Source organism: Anopheles merus, chromosome 2L, assembly GCF_017562075.2.
Source record: "Anopheles merus strain MAF chromosome 2L, AmerM5.1, whole genome shotgun sequence".
Classification (NCBI taxonomy): Eukaryota; Metazoa; Arthropoda; class Insecta; order Diptera; family Culicidae; genus Anopheles; species Anopheles merus.
The window spans coordinates 19,017,582-19,038,971 of record NC_054083.1 but is presented as its reverse complement, the minus strand read 5'-3'; the positions used below and the strand labels follow the sequence as shown (position 1 = coordinate 19,038,971).

At 47.9% G+C, this 21,390-nt stretch overlaps 2 protein-coding genes across 6 annotated transcripts in view; one reads left to right on the top strand and one right to left on the bottom strand.

Moving 5' to 3' along the window:
• The window catches only part of LOC121594597 (segmentation protein cap'n'collar), a 45,087-nt gene extending 29,364 nt beyond the window's left edge, over positions 1-15,723 (top strand). For all 5 annotated transcript variants that reach the window (XM_041918029.1, XM_041918031.1, XM_041918030.1 and 2 more), the window contains 5 exons: positions 6,260-6,424; positions 6,515-6,739; positions 6,964-7,057; positions 11,426-12,930; positions 13,017-15,723. In XM_041918029.1, the coding sequence (XP_041773963.1) occupies positions 6,260-6,424; positions 6,515-6,739; positions 6,964-7,057; positions 11,426-12,930; positions 13,017-13,529 (2,502 nt within the window). In that variant the 3' untranslated portion in view covers positions 13,530-15,723. The remainder of the gene's footprint in view (positions 1-6,259; positions 6,425-6,514; positions 6,740-6,963; positions 7,058-11,425; positions 12,931-13,016) is intronic.
• Positions 15,724-18,380: 2,657 nt separating this feature from the next.
• Positions 18,381-21,164, bottom strand: LOC121593704 (protein cereblon). Its single transcript, XM_041916293.1, has 5 exons — positions 20,509-21,164; positions 20,096-20,427; positions 19,645-20,008; positions 19,348-19,566; positions 18,381-19,268 (listed from the first exon to the last, which is right to left on the bottom strand). Exons 1-5 carry the CDS (start codon positions 20,893-20,895, stop codon positions 19,032-19,034), a joined length of 1,539 nt encoding a protein of 512 aa, XP_041772227.1. The 5' UTR covers positions 20,896-21,164; the 3' UTR covers positions 18,381-19,031.
• Between the last annotated feature and the right edge of the window lie 226 nt (positions 21,165-21,390).

Sequence of the window (21,390 nt, the reverse complement as noted above, 5' to 3'; positions counted from 1 at the left end):
GTGCAATCGTAATTTCCGTTCATTACGCTCAATCTTTTGTCGTTTCGAGATATCGAGGTTGCCTCTATTCTTGTAGCATCAGTCGCAAAGTGCAACCAACCAACCAACCTGGCCCCTATCCGCCACCACGGACAGCAGCACCATGCGAACCCAGCAGCAGCAGCACTTGAACAAAAGGGGCACTGTTTGTACGAAGGATCACCTTTTATTTTCGTTGGTAGGCAGGGTGGTGGGGAAAAAGAGAAGAATTTTAAGGAGGATAACATTTTTGCCCCTCCCCCCCCCTCCTTCAACCCGCGCGCGCCCTCATACTTCATCGCGCTGGCGCACTTGTATGCCGAGGGAATACTCTTTACGTTTCCGTCACCATAATTATTACCGTCGTGGCTGAAAAGTCCAGCGCCTGTGTCGGGTTCTGTGTGTTGCTGCGAGAATTCGAAATTCTTACTTGCTTTTCCTCCCCTGTGATTACGGAATGCCGTACCTCGTGGACGTGGACTGACGGGCCATCGCAGTGGGGGAGTGTGGACAGGAGGAGGCCGCCAGTCTCGCTCGCGCTGGCTGGCTAACCTGTCGAGTGGTCTAGAACGCGGACACCACGCGGATGGGATGGGTGTACCGAACAATAAATAGCAATAATAATAGCACGACCACAGCTCTGGAGTGGCGGAAGCGAAGGCAAAAAGAATAACAAAAAATAGAGATGATTTCGATTGATTTTAAAAACGCATTAAGTAAGAGTGTCTGGCTGCGGAGAGCGGAGGGTACAAGCTGGCCAGCAGCAACGCGGGGGCTCTCCGTGTCAAACACCACCATCGTGTCAGTACAAAAAAGGGCCAATGAGAATCGAAGGAGATGATCAACAGCAGCAAGACGAGGAAAAATGGAAGAAACGAACGAGAGAGAGAGAGAGAGAGAGATAAAGAGAAGGAGAGAACAAGGGAGCGAAAATGAAGGCAAAACGATCGAGCAGAACAAAACATACACACAAGTACGCAAAAGGATCGATCGTGGCCGCTATTATTGCATGGCTTTTGTTTTGTTTTTTCAAAGACCCGGACGACTTCCAGCCTATGCCCTACATTACGGCATACACAAAGGGGAAGCACCAACGGATAATAGCAGCTCCAGTCGAAAAAATCTTCTCCATCTCTCTCTTGCTCGAAGCGTAGCGCACGTCTTCCTTCATGCGCATCCTGAACAAAAATGGAGGAGACTCGACTCGAAGCACACCGGTACGAGCGAAGAAGCACTTGCCCTAAGAAGCTCGACCGCGAGAACCATGTAAATCCACGAGCGCTGCGCTCTGGCTCTGACACAAGTGGTGTTGTTTTTAAAACTTCCAAGCTTTTTACGTTGACTTGGAAGCTTCGCTTGTGTTATTCTACGCTGCACACAATCTCCCTGATGCGAGGAGAGCAAAACAACAACAGCAACAAAAAGGATGCTTTTGGTCGACGGTCCAACGTTGTTGTGTCGCATCAGAAGGGCGAGCTAGTGTCCTTTTGCCAAGCAGTGTTATTTTATCCCCCATTCTGAAAAGAAATGCTCTCAAGCCTAGGAGGAGGCAGCAGCAGGTTAAGGTGCTCTGTGTGCCCTCGACTGACTTCTGTTGTTGCTGATGCGAGGTACGGAGACACTGCATTTCTTCCCGGTATATTCTTGTTTTCCTGTCCATCAGCAAAACCTTCTTTCCACACTTCCACACAATCCGTTGCAAACTTGGGCTTTGGACAATTTGGAGTGAAATTATGTGCGGGACATGGGCAAGGTTTTCGAAAGTACTTGAATTTGGTTATTTATTTATGTTTTCCTGCTTGGGTTATCGGGTCCCGATAAGTGTTATTTCTCTTAAGCCGGTTATCCTTTGCGTCCCATCGGCGAGACACACCACTTGCTCTCTTGCCGGGCAAAGTGGCAGTTGCTGTATAAGGGAGTGATGATGTTTTTTGAGCAATTTGTTCATCAATAAGTCGTCTTGAGTTAAGCAATACGCTCTTCGTGGACCGTTCCTTCTGAATAAAAAAAAACATTGTCTGGAGGATTTATTTTCGTACTAATTTTTGTAATTGCTCTTTTCTTGGTTTTTGCCATTCGATTACTTCTTCCGCACAAGTTGTGTTGAAGTCACAAAAAAAAATTTCTGAGCATTTCACAATGTTGCGCCATTCTGATGTGATAAAAAAAAAATTCATTCGACGCTCAAGATTCGACCCCTCGAGTTACGAAGATTCGCATATAAGACGATTTTAATTTAGACAATTAGAAAATGTCATTTGAATAAATTGATGCATTATTTTTTAAATTTATTACTGATAACCTGTAATGTTCAATATTGTATTAATTTTACTCCAAAAGTCATTTACACGATATAATTTTTCAAGATTTGGTAGTCCGGGAAACTTTGTAAATGTGTATGTAATTTACAAAATTTCCCAAACTACCAAATGTTGAAAATTTATATCGTGTAAATGACTTTTGGAGTAAAATTAATACAACGTTGAACGTTATGTTCAGTATTTATATTGCACGTTATCATAGATTTCGACTCTTCAAGTTCGGTTATAAACTTTATATTGACACTTATTTGAAATACGACTTTTTCGACATAAGCCTTGCTTTGGGACATTTTTTCGGTCTCAAAAACATTCGTATCTTGGGGTTCACCTGTATACTGAATTTAACAGAACATGCATTTCAAATACGATTATTTTCCGTACGAATTGATAATTAGTAATACAGGTTTTGATCAAATCTATACAAAAACATTTTATTTCAATGGTACATTACAATCGAACAGAAAAACAAAATTATACTCTGATTCTCTATCTCTGAACTGATAAAAAGTAGTTTTGTTTATTGAATTACCTCCGGTCAGATTGTAAAACAAAAACATTTCGCCTACAACTTTACTGCTCGACGGTTTTTGCACTAGTCGTACAGATAGAATGAGGCAATTATCCGGTGATTACTTTTTACCTCACTCACTGTGTCCTATTGACGACCCCCACAACAACATCAATCGCGATTGAAGGATTGATGAAAGATCGGCCGTCGTTTAACGCCGCGCTAAGCAAAGTTCAACCATCATGAGTGCGACTGAATTTTGAATCGTTCCGGTACCAAACACACGCATTCCGGCGAGAACAAGCCATTACGCAAACAAAACAAATCGTTTCCAATATATTTAAGCGTAGCGATGTATGTGTCTGTTTGCGTGAGTGTTTTGGGTTTTTTTTTGTAATTTTGTCTCGTTTGAAGAAGAAACACGCACACACACAAAAAAAAAACAAATCGAACTTTGCTACAAACGTTTACAACTATCGGCCACAACAAGACACACGGTACCGTACACACACACACGCACAAAAAAAGGGAAAGAAATTGAAACGTACTTACAAATCAGCGCAAATAAGCAAAAACAACCACACCACGCGGACACGTCAAGTTCACGATCAAGTGGACCAGCATCACTGCGTGTGTGTTGCGCGCTTCTATTGCCCGCGGGACGTTCAAACCCCCGTTCAAAGTGTTCGAATGCGATGGCTTACCAAAACGCAAGACTTGTGCGCAACGGTAGACAGCGAACGCACACCCAATAAAGCGGAGCGAACCCGATACGCGCACAGCAAAGGATGTGGATGTGGAAGAAGTGAGATGGAGCGATATCTATGGGCTCTCTACAAGGCAGCTGCAAGCGTCGTCGCGTTGCGCGATATGCAAAGCGTCTGCTTGGAGCGCGCGAGATTGCTTGAGGAGCGAAACCTTCCGCGTTCGATTATTTGACTTATCGTCTACAGTGCCGGCAGCAGCGCAGCAGGCATCACGACGAACCTTCGTAGCTTCCACCACCATCGCGCATCTGATCGCAGCGTTTGTGGCTTTTTTGATAGAGAAAAAAGACAAACCACACACATACACATACGCAAGCGTGTAAGCAGCAAAAGAATGGCAACCGAAGAGAGCGGAAGAGAGGGCGAGAAACAGCACAGAACGGAAGGGGTAGGCATGGTAACGAATCGAGCTTGCGCCATGCCGTGTGTTGTGTTGGATGCTGTTTGGGATGGGAGTTTGGCAGGGCTTTTAGTTGATTTTCGTCTTGTGCGCTGTTAACACAGTGTGTTGTTGTGTAGGTTTGAGCCAGATTTGTTTTCGTTTTTCAGTGCTTTCGGAGTGTTGTTGATCCCCGCTCTTCATCTTGCTGCGCGATCATGCTAATGGATTTAGCACGTGGACGAAGGTACAACACAGTGTAAACGGTAGAACGATTGGGTGCCAGTGCTTGAGAAAGCTGATGTGGTGTAGAAATCCACTAAAACTAACGCGTGCCACTATCATTAAAATTGCCTCTATTTAAACCATCTACTATGTACCATCCAAACTCATATAAGGATGCGGGAAAACATTAAAACGCGACTACGCATTATTGTTCCCGTGGTTGTGCTAAATTCAGCTCTGGATCCAGCAAACAGCTCCGTCCAAAACCGTCTTGACCTTTACTCATCCTCTACGGTCGTGTGAGGATTTTGTCTGTGTCTGTCGTATGTTTTTTTTTTGCTTCATTCTTACCTTAAAGTTCTGTACTCACCACCAGCAAGAGGGGCAAGATCGCCTTCATCGGTCATGTCCGGCTTGTGCTGTGTACGTACGCGACCTGTCTTTCAATTTCGTGGTCGATTTTTTGCTGAAGCTGTTTTTAGCTTCAATATCCCATCATCTGAAGACTTCCTTCGCTGTCCATCGCATTACACGGACGCGGCTCTCTTGTAAGTATGTGTGTTTGTACGAAGTCAACGCAGAGCCGATAGGAGCGAGCAAAAAATTATACACCTCATAATGGAAGATTACTTCCCCAGACGTTTCTGTTTTTGCCACCCCCAAAAAAACCCAATCTTTGTCTCGTCCAGTTCGAAATCATCGCATGACAGAAGTGTGCTGTAAGATGCGTTTGACGTACACGTCTCTCCGTGTGAAGTTGTCAGATGAGAGTTATGGTAACTGTTGTACCTGAAGCCTCATTTTTACAACCGATAAATCAACAACTTTGCTGTTGCAAATAATTACAACGATCAGCTTCCAGGGAACAAATGAGCGCCAACACTTCTCCCTCTGCCTAATCGTCGCACACCACAGTGTAGTAGCGCAGTGTTTAGCTAATGAACTGGATCGATGCCACGCAATATCACTGCCCCGCGGGAACAAATTGATAAATACGTCAAGCTCTTATAAAACAAACATCACTATCAAACGTTTCCCCACCTGTGTTGTGTGCATTTTTTGTTTTTGTTTTCTGCTCCTCCTCACTAATGAGCGGCTAATTATAAAGCAGTGCGTCGTTGCAGTGTGGCGCAATAATAACAACTAGCGAACAGGTGGGGGGGGATAATAAACAGTGAGTTCCATTCGCGGACGACAACCACACCGAGCTCTAAACGCTTCCGATTCATGCGTACAACACAGTAGTAGTTGTTGCCGGCAAACGTTCGACCCTTTCTCTGTAACCCATAATAATGCCAAACCATCCCCCACTTACACCCTTTGCCTAATATACCTGTGCGGGCCACACGACGTGACCACACGGCGATGGAAGATGCATTCCGGTCCGGTGGCGGGGTCACATCAAATTCGATCCTCCCTGTTACGGGCAAGTTCGGCCAAGGGCTTGCGTTTTGGGGGTGGACCGGAGGGGGCTACACACGGTATGCCGCATTTGACATTGTAAATGTGTGACGTGACCTTGGTGGTAGCGTAAAATTAGAGGGGCGCAAATGATATACAATTAATTGTGTTCTAATGTGCCAGAGCACGTGACCACACGGCGATGGAAGATGCATTCCGGTCCGGTGGCGGGGTCACATCAAATTCGATCCTCCCTGTTACGGGCAAGACGGATATTCAATTGGTGGCGGCGACGGGCAGCCGGAATGGTTTGGAGTGTAGCATGTTGCGGGCTCTAGGGCGTTTTGCCTCCCACCGCCGAACAGGGTCGGTCAGATGTTGGAGGGGTTCGTTGCTTTGTGTCGCGACATCGAGCACGGAGCCACCATCTCATCCCTTTTCGGGGGCAAGTGGTGGGTTCCCGTTATCAAGCCCTTCGGGTCGTGAAGCAGTCAAAGCCGTACAACAGGTTCGAATGTGCGCAAATATGAGATTGATCTACGATTGGTGTTGCCTTTGTTGGTTTGTTCCGAAAACAGACTCCTTGATTCGTATCGCCCCCGTTGCTAACCTCGATTTATGCTCTCTTCCTCCATTGCAGTCCCGTGTACCTCTGAGTCGAGCTGTTTCGATGGAACAACGCTGGCAGGATCTGGCCAATTTGCTGAGCTTTCCACCCGGCATGGGGGTGGGCATGGGTGTCGCCGATATGCCACCGTCCCATCCGTCCCACGCGCACTACCCGTCACACTATCCCTCGTATCAGGTAAGGTCTCCTCCCGGCGCAGTTGGGCATCCATTTGTGTCCCATTTTTTCCCCTTCTAATGCAACTTCTCTTCCTTCTCTTCCGTTTAGCCGAGTGGAGGAATCGCCGGCCCGCAGCACGGCCAGTACCATCATCCGCCGCATGCCGCCGTACTGCAGAATGCATCGCTGGCCGACATTTCGCCGGCCCAGCCGCACTACGGGGCGAACCTCGGTTCGGCCGTCGCCACCAGCATGCATCTGACCAACTCCACGTCCGAGACGGATGCTGGCACGTCCGGGTACAAAATGGATCCCGAGATGATGTACTACTCGGTAAGGCCAGGCGCTCACTTATGGACACATTTTGTAGCATTAGTCACACCTTCGTGCTCCGTGCGGTCATCGTGAATAATAATCAAGCATTATTAGCGTGGCCGCGGTTTGCCGCGGCATGATTGGCACCACTCTCCTCCCTTTTGCTCTGGCCTATACCCTTCCTCCCATGGTTTCGATAAAGTAATCTAAAGTCCTTTTTTCCTTCGTTCCCTCCCGCGCAGAACACATCGTCGGAAATGAACCACACCGATGGCTTTTTGAATTCCATTCTGAACGACGAAGATTTGCAGCTGATGGATATCGCCGTCAACGAAGGTAAGTAGTGTTGGGATCCGCCGCGGTGGGTGATGTGATGGGTTGATTGAGTGAATGATTATTATATGCCATCCTGTTGTGGGGCTGTAAGGCATAAACACATGCACCGCACATGCTCGCATAATGAAGGCCACCGCGTGTGAGAATCCCGCCCGTGTGATCGATCGGAAATGAGTTCTCGTCGAAGGAACTAATCGAGAATAGTGATAGAAAATGCTTATCGTGGATAGTACCGCTGACCAGAACGATCAATACATTACCTTCCCGATACGAATGTGTCCGTGCCGGCTAACAACTCTCCCGCGTGGCTGTGGTGTTGTGGTCAATGAAAATGGGTCTTATCTTATCCGCTACCACCCATTACGTTGCAAAAAGTGGGCTAAAAAGTGGAATTACCTCATTCTATCGCCTTCGTGCATTAGCGTTACTTGCCACTTTGACAAGCGTTCGGCGTGTGTGCTCTAAATAATGACGGTTGTGAAAAAATATTAACATCATTGATTTAATGTGCAACTTCATCGCACCGATTTATGCATTACAATTTAGCGCTATGATTTGTTGCTGTTCTGCTTGTGGTGGTTGCAGTAGGTTACCTGAGTAGTTGTTGACTATTTTCTATTGTAATATGCTTTAATGTTGTATAAAATACAATCAGGCATAAACATTATTGCAGTTTTTTCTGCGCAAATTGTCTTTCTACCATCATTATTGTTTTAATTTTTCGTAGAAACAATCAAGTTTTAGAAAAATTTGTTTATTTTTTCCCCGGAATGAAAAGCAAACGACTAAAAACTGAAAACGAATTAAATTTTTATCACAATTTTCCACTGGAAAATTGTTCCGATTCGCAACGAAATCGAGACTTAAGTCAACAAAATGTGCAATTGACTTTTTGTTTTAATATTTCATTGAATATTTTACATATTTGAACGTTGCAAAATGAATTAGAAAAATATTTTCTATTTCTCATTTATCGCTCTACACACTTTTGAGCATAATTTGAACTCCGTTGAATCTACTCAACGGTCGAAAAACTCCCATATGACGTATAAAACAAACAAACAAAATGGAAAGGCATAGCTTTTGTCACATTCAAATTATTTTTCCCTCCAATTACAACAACTCAAACTGCATTCAATCCTCAATTCGCCCTCCCTTCATGACAGCCCCTCGCAGCAAAGCCTGTGGAAGGCCTTTATAGCCGCCAAACAAAACAAAGCCAAAAAACTCGAGCACCCAATAGAATCGGGAGCAATGAGAGTGAAAAATAGAACAAATCGAGCGCAAGATGTTGCGCGCAGCATAATTAAACATACTAACATGACATGAGAAAGGAGAGGAGAGAACCCCAATAGAACGATGGAACTGGTGGTGGATTTCGGTTCTAGCGGGTTTGAAAATGAAACACAAACCGAAAGTTCCAAGTCATGTTTCGGGCACTTCGGGTTGCTCCGTGGATGCTTCTTCCCCTCGGCACTCCGGGCACTACTCCATCGAGGACGGTGCGGTGAAAGCTGGAGAACTAATTTTTCCTCTATCGGGCTTCAATATATTCCCACACCGCCGCGTGCTTCGGCGTTGCTGCGCACGTCCCGCCGCCGCCTGTTTCATTTGCCGACAGGACTTTGAAAAGTGCCATCTCACTCCAGGGCCCAGGGTTTTCGGGGCGCTGGAAATAAAGAACCAGCGGGTCCCCGGCATGCTCGGTCCCAGGATACGCGGCAAAGTCCGCGTTGGGTTGGGTGTGTGAGTGTATCGATGAAAAGCGGTAGACAATATTTTAATAGGCTTAAGAAGTGTAATCTACAGCTAAGAAAAGGGAAACACGCTCACACGCGCACATGGCTTATGTTTGAGCTTTTGAACGCAGCACCACCCCCTCTGTTTCTTGCTCCTTCTCCTTGTTCTTTTTTTTTTTTGAATAAAAATTGTTGCAAACATGGCGCCCAAAGATGGAAAAAGAAGATTAAGTAATATCCGGGTGCTGACGTGTGATCATTAATTTTTATCCTTTGTGCGTGTGTGTTTGTGCGTGTCCTTTTTGCTGCGCCCCTCCGTCCATAAAACGGCATTGTGCGACACGTGATTAAAAAAAGGAAGCAAAAATGAAAACTTATTTTGAAGCGCATCTCAGTTTTCTTCAAAGTGGCCACACGTTGACTTTGACCGACAGCATAACGCGTCATTTCGCCTTTTTGCCATCGTCGTTCTTCGCATTTTTTGGGGGATGGTGATGGTGGTGCTGGTTTTACGGTACAGAAATAACCCACACACACACATAATTCGCCACCTTAACCCACTACCCACCCACTCGCGCACTGAGAAAGACCGTTTGTCAAATGTGTGTTGGTGGTGGTGGTGTGGTGTGTGTTGCCAAAGATAAGATAATGATAAGACTCTCCACACACTAAGCGCGTTGTTGCGACAGCAGCAGCACCCTGTTTTACGGTTTTCTGGAACACCCAACGATGATATCGGGGGAATGTGAACAGAAGATTGAGTGAGGGGGGAGGGGGAGGGGGGTAGACACGAAGGGGAGCCTAGGCGATGTATGCGCGCGTCTAGAAATTGCCGATGAAAGGAAAACGGCTAAAACAGTACGCGAATGTCCGTTGAGCGCGAATGTGTGTATGCGTTTGTAGCGGCGTGTGTTTATGTGTGTGTGTGAAGGGCACGTGTGTGCGTTAGCCCGCGCCCGCACCCTTTCCGGTTCATACCACCCTTTCATTGGCAATCGCCTGTGCGCACCACCAATACTGCTTGCGCCCTCTATGTGTGAGAGTTACGCGCGAGTGACGGTTCTCTTGCGCTTTTCGGCGCGTGTTGCTTGCGCGATTGTGAATCAAAAATGTATTCATGTGCAGCCCGAATAAATCGCAGTGTAAAAACAAGCAGCTTTGTGCGCGGATAAAAGCGGAAACAGAAGAACACAAATTTAAATTATCGGTTGGCGTGGTTGTCTCTTTGCCGCGCGTCTGTTCACTTTTGCGCACACGTGTTTGGATTGTTTTCGAACTGCAACAAGCAAAAGTGGCGGCCTAGTGCATTTAAAAATCGCCCCTCCTTGTGTTCGCGTGTATCTGTTGTGTGTGCACACTCACTGCAAAATAATGTTCCGATTCCGACAGTGTGTGTCACCAAAGCAAAGTAAAACCGTTAAAACCGAACAAGTAAAAAGGTCCGAAAGCTAGCGCTGGCTACTCGTTTATACGCATCACCGAATGACTCAGCGATTGCTGGTGCCCGTGTGTGTGTGTGTGTACGATTGCCGGTTTGTTTCACTTCTCGCCTAACCACACAACCCCCCCCCCCCCACTCACACACAAACGAAACGGGGTTTGATACGCGGCTAGAGCATGGCGCGATATCGCGATACGTTCGCGACACGATAGATATGAATTGGCCCGAGCCACCGCCACGACGGTCCCTTTGGAAGCCCCTTCCAAAGTGTGCGAGATAATCTTTTCCATCGCGGATAGGCTCCGCCCCAACACACACACACCCCCTTTGTATCGTTTTCCCTCGCGCTTTATAAAAAAAGCCTTCTTATCACAACGCCACCACTAGCCAAAGAAGAAGAAAAAGAAGAAGGAGAAACATAAGAAGAAAGGAAGGAAAAAGCAGGGAACATTAGCTAAAAATACCACCCACCGGACGCTGGTGGGGTAAGATTGGTGATGGGGTCCGATGAAACCGATCCCCAAAAAGCGCAGTGTTGCAAGTCATTATTATTTACTACTCATCAGCATTATTAACACTGTGCCTGGTGTTAGTGACTGTGTTTATGCGTGTATGTGCGTGTGTGTGCAGAAGCTAGCCATAGCGCCGGGGAAGAGCGCATCCAAGTAGCCGCGCGACGGCAAGCATTTCGCTGACCTCGGCGACGCTTTACCTCGGTGACGGTTGCTCTATGGTATCTTGATGTGTGTGTGTGTGTGTTTGTGTGTGAACAGTTCGATTGGTTAAATTAGACCACTCGATAGACACGATAGCACGCGCAACGGACGCGCAACGACCGATGGTTCCGAATTTTCCTCTAAGCCTGTGAATAAACGTGCTTTGGTGCTCTTGTTTGTTGTTTACACCACCACCACCCCTTGCTCCCCTGTGTACTCCAAAACCCCTAGTGTACGGACATAAGTTTTGAGGCAGAATAGGCACAAGCACGCGCACGCAACACAGCCATGCTGTCACCGTATGCATTTCTTGGTAAATAGCACGACAAACGCTCGACTTTGTCCCCGCTCACGATCACTCACTGTCCCATGGTCCCAAATTGCTTTTCCAGAGCAGCTAGCACCCAGCTGGAACCGAACTAATTATGTTTTTTTTTTCTCTCCCTCTCTCCCAATTTCCTTCTACCACAAGGCATGTACACGATGCGCATGCTGGAGCACAATGGCACAACCGGCAGCGGCGGAAACAACGCATCCGGGGGCGGAGGTATGCTGGGTGTGTCAACGGCGGCGTCCGCCGCCTCCAACCTGGTCAACCACGGCGGTGTCCATCCGCACTCCCACCACCATCACCATCTGTCACTGATGTCGTCGGCGAGCGGTGGCGGTCTGCAGAATGCCATGAACGTCAGCGCCCTAGTCAACGGATCGTCGTCCGCGTCGTCCGCCTCGTCCGGAGCGTCGTCCGGCGGTGGGGCCGGCGGGGCGTCATCCGGTACGCCGGGCGATCGGTTGGACGCGTCCAGCGACAGTGCCGTCAGCTCGATGGGCTCCGAGCGCGTCCCCTCGCTGTCGGACGGTGAGTGGGGCGACGGGGGCAGCGACAGTGCGCAGGAGTACCACAATGGCAAGTACGGCGGCCCGTACGACTACAGCTACAACCAAACGAATGGCGCTGGCGGTGGGGGAGCTGGCGGGGCCGGTGGTGTCCCATCGAGCCGGATGGGCGAGCACGGACCCCGGCAGGGACCGCCCGTCGCCCAGAAGAAGCATCACATGTTCGCAAAGCGCTACTTCCAGGAGCAAAACACGTCGACCGTCCCGTCGATTCATCCGTCACCGAACGGCGGGACCGCCGGTACGGCTGGTGGTCCCCCCGGGCTCGATGGCGGTGCTGCCGGTGGAGCGGCCGGCGGTGGCGCTGGTGCCACGGCGGCGGGCGTTCTACTCCCGACGGCCATCAAGTACGAGTACGATTACATGAACGTGGTCGGTCCGCAAACCGCCGCCGGTCCGAACATTGGGCCACTGGAGGGTGCCGCCAAGCAGGAGGACCACCTGCAGCATCACCAGCACGAGTCGTCGGCAGCGGCGGCGGCGGCTGCCGCGGCCGCGCTCACCGACATGAAGTACCCGTACGGTATCGATTTTCCGCGCAGCCACCACTCGGCGGCGATGGGTGGGCGGGGACCGCTGCAGCCCCAGGACATGATACACCACAACCACACGTACACGCTGCCGTTCGTCACGCCGAACGGGGGCGGCGGAGCGGTGGGCGTGCACCAGGGCCCGAAGCCACAGACGCGCGACAAATCGCGCTCCTCGTCGCTGCACAGCCGCAAGGCGGAGGAGGAACACCTGACGCGGGACGAGAAGCGGGCGCGGGCGCTGCAGATCCCCATCCCGGTGCACGACATCATCAACCTGCCGATGGACGAGTTTAACGAGCGGCTGTCCAAGTACGATCTGAGCGAGACGCAGCTTTCCCTCATCCGGGACATCCGAAGGAGGGGTAAGAACAAGGTGGCGGCCCAGAACTGCCGCAAGCGCAAGCTCGACCAGATCGTGACGCTCGCGGACGAGGTGAAGGACATGAAGATGCGCAAGGAGCGGCTGATGCGCGAGCGCGAGATGGTGCTGTCCGAGCACAAGAAGATACGCGACAAGTTTTCCATGCTGTATCGGCACGTGTTCCAGGTAGAGATCGGCCCTTTTCTTTCCTTTTTCCGGTATTGATGGGTTGATGTTTTATTTTCGCTTCTAATCCTCCTCCCCATTTCCAGAACCTCCGCGATGCCGACGGAAACCCTTACTCGCAGGAGCATTACAGCTTGCAGCAAAGTGCGGACGGTGCGGTCGTGCTCGTGCCGCGCAACTCCGAACGACCGAACGGTGCCGGTTCGAACCATCTCGGCGGCAACTCCTCCAACGGCACCGCCAACGGTGTTCATCCCTCGCTGCACCATTCGGGAGCGGCGGGCACACACCACGCCGGCCATCATCATCAGCACGGTCATCATCAGCTGCATTCGCATCATCATCTGCAACACCACCACGGGCTTATCGGCGGTGGATCGGCCGCAATGAACGGATCCATGAACGGATCACTGGCGATGGGCGGAGCCAGCAGCAACGGTGCAAGCGTAACGGGCAGTAACCACAGCAGCAGCAGCAGCAGCACCAGCAGCAGTAGTAGTGGGGTAGTAGGAGGTAGTGGTGGCAGCGTGCAGGGCAGCGGCATGAACGGTACGGCTTCGGCAACGGCGGCCATCGTGCACCAGCGCACCAAGGAGTAGTGTTTCCGGTATCGGTGGCACTACTTCGACTGGTTTGATTGCTCCATTCTGCCGCCGTAACGGGGGAGGGATGTGGAGGAGAAGGAAGAGGAAAGTGGAGGTGTAATTCAAGCGGAAGAGAGTATTGGTGACCCATCCGCAGCCACCATGGCCCCATCAAAACACAGAGAAGAAAACAGTTCTGCGTGCAACGCGGCATTGCGTTTTTTTGTGTGCGCTGGAAAACAGTGGCTCCCTCTGGTGGCCGTGATTGGAGCCTTTTTTGTTTGGGTCGCTAGCGCATCCGCATCCTGCCCGCGCCAACACGTACAAGCTCTGTATGTGTACACGCGAGCGGTGGGAGGATTTTTGACGCTTTTCACACAACGATCACACACCCTGATTGAAGGTTTAATATCCGTATGTGCTGTGCATGAGAGATAGGTAATTGTTTCTGTTTTAAGGAAAACATACACGTGGCATTTAGCCGAAGAGCGTTGGTGGCAAGCAGGGCCGACGAAATTTTCAAACTTTTCACACATTTTCAACGTAACCACGTGCTATTAGTGTGTGTGCTTTACGCAGGAATACACAAAGCCAACGAGCAAAGCGACACCTGGTGGTAGTGGATGGAACTTATCCCTCTTTAACGGGTAGAGGATCGAACAAGGGTCCTTACCCTTTTTACCACCTCACACACACACGGCCCCACAAACACAGCTGGTATCGGTGTAAATAGTTCTATAGTTACAAGCGGTGCTAACAGTTACTTGTGTGCTGAAAATAGCTCGGTGGTCTCATTTCCCCCCTTGGCTGGGAGATGGGTACGCACTTTTTACATCGGCAGTGGGGTGGGTGTTCCCCCCTCCCTCTTGCCATTGGTATCATCCCCAACTGCTGTTAAGCAAGATTCTCAGCAAATCTTTAATTTATATGAAGTAAAAAAATCCCGCCCCGTTATTAATGTTATTAACAAACTATTTATGCTTAACTACTTGTACATACACATTCCCCGCCCTTCCCCCTGGTCCCTTATACCATGGATGACTCCATGGATTGTTTTTTTTTATTTTCATATTTTTGTTTTCTTTTTTGTTGCTCCCAACTTGCCGGTTTTTGAGTTTTGAGCTCAAAGTTTTATAAAGCTAGAAAGCGGTATCCGGGCTGTTGTATGCTTAGTAAAAAACAGTTCATAGTTTTTTTTTGGTAATATTAACGCAGCAAAGATAAAGCTAGCAGACGGTGGTTTGCGTTACAGGGAATGATTGGCTTCGCCAGTCGAGAAATGATTGGGGGTAATGGATGGACTGAGTGGATGCGCTACACAATTGTGCAGTGCATCGTGAAAAGTGGCTTGTGATGATGGCGTACTACGGCCGTACGAGAACCGTAAAAGGGATCATCAAAGGATAGACGAGGGTGAATGTGTGCGCGGGCTCGTGCACTTATTGAACCGTTCTGCTACTCTCTGAACAGTGCTAAAACGCTACTGCTAATCCTACTGTACTACACAACAACCACTACTACTACTACTACTACTACTACTACTACTACTCAAAATGCTGTGCTGCTGAATCGTACCCGACACCGATGTGATGGATAGTTTTGTTTTTTTTTTATATACATTAATAATATTATTAGTTTTATACACTTTTGTACATATACATATATACATTAACATTAGAATGCAGTAAGTGAATACAAACCCGTAGCTTTCCAATGTTGTAGTATGATAATTTAGGCAGCCGGAAAGGAGGAGAAGGGGTGCAATTGGAATGCAAAAAAAAGATAAATTGTATGTAAAATATTAAGAGCAAAGGGATGTAGGGGGGAGCGCGTAAAAGAAAACGAGTTCGAGAGCTAGGGAAAATATTATATATTGGGAAAAGTTGTAAAATAATAATAATAATAAAAAACAAAACACATGAAAGGCAGAGATGCACTGAGTAATGATGCAAGTGGTGTGTGGTTGCTAATTTACTTAGCGGTGGGGTTTTTACTTTAGTGAAGCTTTAATAATTAAGTGAGCGGTTATACGTTGGACAATGGGCAATATATAGTGCATCAGAAAGTAAAAACCAATCAAACAGAAAGCAAAAAAAAAACAAACAAAAAGAAAAGAGAGAGGAAAATGTAAAAAAAACAAGATGGTTCTGTGGTTTCACTAAGGGGAAATGGAATGATAACTCGCTAATGAACTGTTTCTTTTGTTGTATTTCTGCATCTCTATTGATATGCACACACGCATGCGCTTGATCGTGTGGTTGATACGGCCACTACGGCGTAATACGCATGGCGCAATATGCGCCAAACTCACACATCGAAGGATGCTAGCTGGACGCGTTAGCTCATTTGCTGCGATGCTGGCTGAGGTTGGAATCATCGCGCAGTTGGTGGATGTTAAACGTAATTGGTGTAGAATGTACCAAATATGTCAATGCTGGAGCAATGTTGCGGGCATATTTGCGCACTTGCTGCTCGCGGCCGCCTGTAACAATTGCGGCAACAGCTGCAGTAGCTTTGTTTCTGCTTTCCTTAATTACGTTTCACCTTTAGGCTTTGGTTGTTCTTGTGTAAGCTTTGGATTGTGGTGCAAACACGAAATCTATCTAAGAGTAAGAATGGAGGAATCTAACTACAATATCTGACTTTGTTGTGTACATAAGTAAAGTGAAAAATAAAAGGAATATAAAACTCAAATAAAAGTACGATGTTTTTTTTCACTTCTTTCTAAAAACACTAGAAAACGAAATTCATCAAATTGTTACTGAGGTGTGGGATAGCGAATCGATACCTTGTCATTGGAATCTCCGCATCATCTACCCCATGTACAAGAAGAGAGACAGGCTGGACTGCAACAACTACAGGGATATTACGGTGTTAAATACCGCCTATAAAATATTCTCTTTGATTCTGCAGGATCGCTTTGTCCCTCACGTCAGAGATAGTCTGAAACTATCAAAGAGGATTTCGAAACGGAAAATCTACCACTGATCAGATCTTCACCATGCGGCAGATCTTGGAGAAGATGGCTGAATACAGACACAACACATACCATCTCTTCATTGACTTCAAAGCCGCATATGATAGCATAGCCAGGGTAAAACTGTATAACGCTATGAGCTCTTTTGGTATCCCGGCCAAACTGATAAGGCTAGTTAGAATGACTATAACCAACGTCACTTACCAGGTGAAGGTGAATGGAAAACTCTCAGGACCTTTTGCTACCACCAAAGGTCTGCGCCAGGGGGACGGGCTTGCTTGTCTCTTATTCAACCTGGCGCTAGAGAGAGCCATCCGTGACTCGAGGGTGGAGACTACGGGAACCATCTTCTATAAGTAAACCCAGATCCTGGCATACGCTGATGATATAGACATCATTGGTCTGCGGCTCTACTATGTAGCAGAAGCCTACCAAGGGATCGAGCAGGCGGCAGAGAGCCTCGGATTGCAGATAAACGAGGCAAAGACCAAACTGATGGTGGCAACATCAGCGGGCCTACCAATAAATAATCAGAATCTACGTAGGCGTGACGTGCAGATAGGTGAACGCACTTTTGAAGTCGTCCCAGAATTCACCTATCTTGGGCCAAAGGTCAACAACGACAATAGCATGGAAGCTGAGTTGCGCGCGAAAATGCTGGCTGCCAACCGATCATTCTACAGCCTGAAAAGTCAGTTCACCTCAAAGAACCTGTCGCGACGGACGAAGCTGGGACTATATAGTACCTATATAGTACCAGTACTCACATACGCCTCTGAGGCATGGACACTGTCCAAATCTGACGAAAGCCTCTTACCCGCGTTCGAGAGGAAGATGCTTAGAAGGATACTTGGCCCCGTAGGTGTGGAAGGACAATGGAGGAGCCGCTATAATGACGAGCTATACGAGATGTACGGCGACCTCACTGTCGTACAGCGTATCAAGCTCGTCAGGCTCCGATGGGCTGGCCATGTCGTACGCATGGAGAGGGTCGAGCCAGCCCGTAAAGTCTTTTTAGGCCATCCACGAGGACAGAGGAGGCGTGTTAGGCCCTAATTTAGGTGGCAAGATGGCGTGGAGGAGTCTGCCATTAAGGCTGGGATAACGGACTGGCAGACGAAGGCGTGCGATCGTGAGTGTTTTCAAACACTCCTGAGGTAGGACAAGACCGCAAACGGTTGTAGCGCCGGAAAAGTAAGTAAGTAAAATTCTGCATGAAATAGCTAGTAAATCTGGATTGACTAACAGTGGGAGGTTTCTGAGATTTACTCCTCGGAGTCACGTATAGCCCTTATCTAGTGATAGCGCATGGTTATAATCATTATTCGAATGGTGCGAACTTGCAATTCATACTCATTCGAATTGATCGACGTACTCGTGGTTCATGCTATCGCTATTCGCGCTAACTTTAATATGTCGCCAACTTCTTATGGAATTTATTTCACTCCAATCTTTGCAGTATCCAATTAAAAGGGGAAGTATGTTTTTTTAAATTTGCAATGATACTAAAGGACTCCCAAAAAGTGTCACGTTTTATCGAGGATCCAACACATGCCAGCTGTTCATGTTCCTATCCAGTGGCGGAATGATGCGAACTGAAGCCCTATGCAGTCGCTGGATAAAGGTGCCGCATCGATCTGTGGTCGATAACTTGAGAATTCAGGCTGGATCTGCAACTTGCGAGCAGGGAGTGGGCTAATGTCCTCGGGTGAAAATATACAAGCTACCCAAACTTAAAAAATAATAAAATATATGTAAATTTAATTTGATTTAATAGCGTTTATTCACAACTTTGCGTCCAATGTAATGAAACAAAACATTTTAACTAGAACTTAATGCAATACGGACACACATTTCTCAATACATACTTGCAAACAAAACAGTGAAAATTGCGCGTTAAAGTTGTATAACATTTTATGTGGATAGATATGGAAACATAAATCTCATCTTTGATGTCCAGGCCAGCTTAACATGTAGATTTCCATTTACTTCTCGGTAGGTGAGGATAGAGCTTTGTTTGAACAGATCGATATACACAGACTCTACCAAAATGGGGATGTTTGGGGATGTATTCTAGTCATCTCAAAACTCTTTTGATTTACTGCCAACACTACGGACTTGGACTTTGTTAGGCCTGGTGCTAAGGGTCTGTGTTAGTTTTCGCTCTCAAAATCGATAGTTGAGGGAACAAGAAAGAACATGCTCGTCAATTTAGTCCTTACGAACTAATTGAACACGGTAAATGATTTGATTACAAAATTACCATTCCTCTCCTCCACGCACCCCTCTTACTGAATCGACAACAAATCCACCATAGAAGAAAACAAAAACCTTCAGGATCATTGGACAGCAAAGAAGGGCACCAACCAACCAACCGGCATGCTTGGGATTGCCAGTCGCGCGATGTTTAGTAGCAAAATATATAAACAATTTACATGTAAAAATATAGCTAGCTCGACAAAAATCCCACTCACTCATGCTCATTCACGGTCTCCTACTTCGCTAAAAGGGTACACACAAGCTTAGAGCGACCCAGAGAGTCAGTACATCTCCTCGTCCGTGCTGGAGTCAAACTCGGACAGCTCCTCGTAGTCGAGTTGCTCCTCGTTCGACGCTGTCCTAGCGGTGAGATCAAACTCACCCTCAGTCTTCTTCAGATCACCGTGCGACTTTACCGTAATGTTCGTCCCGGACAGACCGTAGAAACTTTTGGGTAGGACGTTTTTCTTCTCCGCAACAAACTTCCAGCCCAGATGCTGTCGACAGTTAGCACAGACCTTATGGGAAACAAACAGAATGGAGTAATGTTATGTTATGCCAGCTTTTGTGCCGCATGTCCACCTGTAATGCACTTACAATAATTTGCCACGAGTAGCCCGGAAACCAGCTAAAGTTCGTGGACGGCCGTTCGACGGGCAGGGTGGAGTTTTCCTTCGTCTTGTGCACGGTGAGCGTGTCGTGTACGTAGCCGGCCGGATTGCAGTAGCTCGTCTGGACGCCCTGCTTCGACATGGCGAACATATCATCATAGTTGGCGATTTCACTTTCGCATCGCTTGCAGATGAAATACCACATCTGTGTAGCAAAACGAAGGGAAAGAATAATCATCGTTGCGCAGTTTTTGCGTGGCGTTATTATCCGCCCAACACTTACATGATCGAGCGCCTTGTTGATGATCAACATTCGACGCAGCACGGAATCGGTGCAAAATATCATCTTCCGGTACTCCTCCGTCAGGGGAATATTTCGGGCGAGCCAGAACGACAGCTTGACCTTGTCCGTCTGCACGCTGGTAATGTTGAGCGAGGACAGGAACCGCTCCACCTTCGCCATCACCTCCTTGGTGTCGTACTGGTCGTACACGAACTGCGGCCACACCGTCGTCTGTGTTAGCAGCCGCTTAAAGGTCGACAATCGATCCTTTCGACTGCTGTGCGCGTACCGGACCATGGCATTCGAGCAGGTGCTTATCAACGGATCGGGAAGCACAATTTCGGGAAGTATTTTCACGTCCGCCCTACAAAGGGAAAAGAAGAAAGAAAACCCCTCTGTCAGCCAATGTACACTACTAACGATCGCATATCAACCCGTCACACACACGTACCGTCTCTCCTGGGACTGGCGAACGATGTAGAACCGTTGCTGGGCAACCGTTTTCATGAGCGCCGACAGCCCTTCCGCGCCACGCTCGTACACCTGACAGGTTACGCCGTACACACGTCCACCGTCGCGGTACTGGTTTTGAAAGACCAGCCCAAACTTCAGCCCATCGGAGGAGTCGTTCGAGCGGCCACTGTAGAGCGTGGAGTCGTTCAGCATGAGCGGCACAATCTCGCCCGGATACACGATCGAATGATGGCTGTAGATGGGGAGACGGTAGGTTTTGCCCGGTTCCAGATAATCCACCCCCTCGACTCGCTCCATCTTGCCAAGGTACTATTACCACAAAAGAAGGAAAGAAAATCGTGAAATTATACAGTATATGGACACACTCTCCGCATTTTTCTGCTCTCTTACCGCATGCTCGGTAGGAAGTTCTGTGTTGTAGATTTCGGTCGCTGCCGATTCGCGCTCCCGGATGTAGTCTTCGAAAAGTCGTGCCGCCTCATCCTCTGGCAGCTCCTCGGCATTGAGCCCGTGCTGCTGCTGCTGGGAGGGTGAGTGATGGGCGGAAAAATCATCCCGATCGACCCTGTCGTCCACCTCATTGTTGTTGTCCTCCATCGCGTCGAAGTTGCTGTTGCTGCTGCTACTGCTGCTGCGACCACTTTCGTCCGTATCAATCGTTCGCTGCGTGATGCGCATTAGACGATTTCTTCGGCTGGCTATGTCCCGTTCATTGCTGCCACTGGGGATCGGAGCACTGTCACCACTCTGCTGCGGATTGGGCGAATCGCTCTCCATTCCTGTTGCATCCGGGGCCACCCCAAAAAAAGGGATATGAAGACACTGTTCTCTGTTGGTAGGGAACACTATCGCAGTGCCTTAGGTTTGTGACGGGGAAACACCAAAACAACACAGGGGGCGTGAGAGAATAAAAGAAGGAATCTTGTCCCCCTTCCAAGCTGGTGTTATGGTGATGCACTTTTTTTCTTCCGTGTCGAACACTTCTTTTCTGACGATGGCCAATGTTTGCGCTGTTGCACTAATAAAAAAATACACAATACACCAACACACAGGCAATCGAGCTGACAGCGGACCACACGCTCTCCGTCGGCCATCACAAGCGACAGTTAAAGCAAAAGCACATTATTTGAAAACAAAATGGTAATTTTTGAAAAACCTCAAATTTTATGATTTTTAAATTACTATAAAATGTTAATTTTTTTTAATGTACATTTTAACTTCCTTAAAAAAAGTCATAAACACGATTTTTGCAATAAAACACTTGTCGCATAA

Bases quoted from the DNA above. Each gene is read 5' to 3' on its own strand.
- LOC121593704 (XM_041916293.1), bottom strand. From the start codon at position 20,895: ATGGAGAGCGATTCGCCCAATCCGCAGCAGAGTGGTGACAGTGCTCCG. The intron at 20,428-20,508 runs GTAAGAGAGCAG...TTGTGGTAATAG, and splicing joins AACTTCCTACCGAGCATGCG to TACCTTGGCAAGATGGAGCG. The intron at 19,269-19,347 runs GTAAGTGCATTA...GTTTCCCATAAG, and splicing joins GCTACTCGTGGCAAATTATT to GTCTGTGCTAACTGTCGACA.